This window comes from Harmonia axyridis, chromosome X (genome assembly GCF_914767665.1).
Source record: "Harmonia axyridis chromosome X, icHarAxyr1.1, whole genome shotgun sequence".
NCBI lineage: Eukaryota > Metazoa > Arthropoda > Insecta > Coleoptera > Coccinellidae > Harmonia > Harmonia axyridis.
The window spans coordinates 27,741,818-27,743,533 of record NC_059508.1 but is presented as its reverse complement, the minus strand read 5'-3'; the positions used below and the strand labels follow the sequence as shown (position 1 = coordinate 27,743,533).

The window sequence follows — 1,716 nt, the reverse complement described above, 5'->3', positions numbered from 1 at the left end:
TATATATATATATATATATATATATATATATATATATATATATATATATATATATCTACTCACACCACGAATGGGCTGGTTGAGATGCATCTAACTGGGAACACAGCCAAACTTGGACTTCACGAAGATCTAATAGAGAAGGCGCAAAAGGAGATGATCTTGTGGACCACGAGAATTGTGAGAAGTTTCCTCAGAAGCAATTGAGTGTTGCCTTGTTCTGAGAGGAACCGGCAACCTCTAAGCCTTACCCTGCAACGGTATAAATATATATTTATATATATATATATATATAGTAACAATTGAAAAGCAGGTAAATAACATTGAACCGAATATATATACATATATATATATATATATATATATATATATATGATATTGGTGTGCAAAATTATCAGACATGGTATAGGAAGTTGACGAACATATTCGAATTATATTAGTATGGATTATTTCAAATTGATAAATCTACATGTCGTTAACGGTGAAATTAGAGATCAGACTATAATTATAAGTTTTAAAAATTTGTGGTTCTGAAAAGAACCGTTTGATATGCAACAACAATTCCTGCTTTATTTGGAACTGGTGTATTTTGTTACTGCTTTAGTTCCTTCGCTGACGGCGTGTTTTGCCAACTCACCGGGCAAGAGAAGGCGCACTGCTGTTTGAATTTCCCTGCTGGTTATTGTCGAACGTTTGTTGTAGTGAGCAAGTCTACTCGCCTCGGCGGCGATGCGTTCGAAAATATCATTAACGAAACTGTTCATGATGCTCATAGCCTTGCTTGAAATACCCGTATCCGGATGGACTTGTTTCAATACTTTATAAATGTAGATAGCGTAACTTTCCTTCCTCTTGCGTTTCTTCTTCTTGTCGCTTTTAGAAATGTTTTTTTGGGCCTTGCCAGCTTTCTTGGCAGCTTTTCCGCTAGTTTTAGGAGGCATCTTCAATCGATCAATCTGACGATAAGTGAAAACTAAAAAATTACCTTCTCAGTGTAAACTTTTTATTTGAGATCGTACCACCTAAATTGACTCCACCTATTTAAGTTCGGGTATATACCCGAACCTACAAACTTCAAAAGAAAATAGAAGTTGGTCCCGGGTCATCTCCGACAAAACCATTTAGGAACCATAGCACTGCCTTTCACAACACTGCTGACGCATCACCTGAATAATCAACTGATGGACATTTCATCAAACCCGAAGAATTAAAGCTTAGCACAGAGTTCGATGGACTCTAGCAATGGCGAGTGTCTGCAAAAACTACCGCCATCTCATCGTCTATGGTATTCCAAACATGTCGCAAGCTAGATTGTTGTACATTAACCCTTACTGGTGATGGGATGTTATTTACAACTTGTATGCTCATTATCCTCTTCAAAATGTTATGAAACAGTCGGTGGAATGCTGATTAGAGAAGAGCTATATTTCACGAACTGTGATTTAACTGAGATCAGAATGTCACAGGTAGTCACGGTTCCGAAAAACGAATACAGAGCGTGACGGGATCACAGTTTGAACATTTCACAGATCTTTTCAGGGCATATCATCGTCCGTTGCAATCGTAAATTATGAAGGCAGCCTGATGTTTTTATTGCTTCGGAACCTTTTTCGACTAACATAATTGCATATTTTTATGACAATCCCAGCATCGTAGGCAACTTCGCATGCTGTAGGAAGTATTTTTGTAGAACTAGTTGAACAATAAATACTTGCTGCA

At 37.2% G+C, this 1,716-nt stretch overlaps 1 protein-coding gene across 1 annotated transcript; it reads right to left on the bottom strand.

Annotated features, from left to right (window-relative positions):
• Nucleotides 1-518: 518 nt before the first annotated feature.
• Nucleotides 519-980, bottom strand: LOC123685623 (histone H2B-like). Its single transcript, XM_045625365.1, has one exon. It carries the CDS (start codon nt 936-938, stop codon nt 567-569), a length of 372 nt encoding a protein of 123 aa, XP_045481321.1. The 5' UTR covers nt 939-980; the 3' UTR covers nt 519-566.
• Between the last annotated feature and the right edge of the window lie 736 nt (nt 981-1,716).

Bases quoted from the DNA above. Each gene is read 5' to 3' on its own strand.
- LOC123685623 (XM_045625365.1), bottom strand. From the start codon at position 938: ATGCCTCCTAAAACTAGCGGAAAAGCTGCCAAGAAAGCTGGCAAGGCC.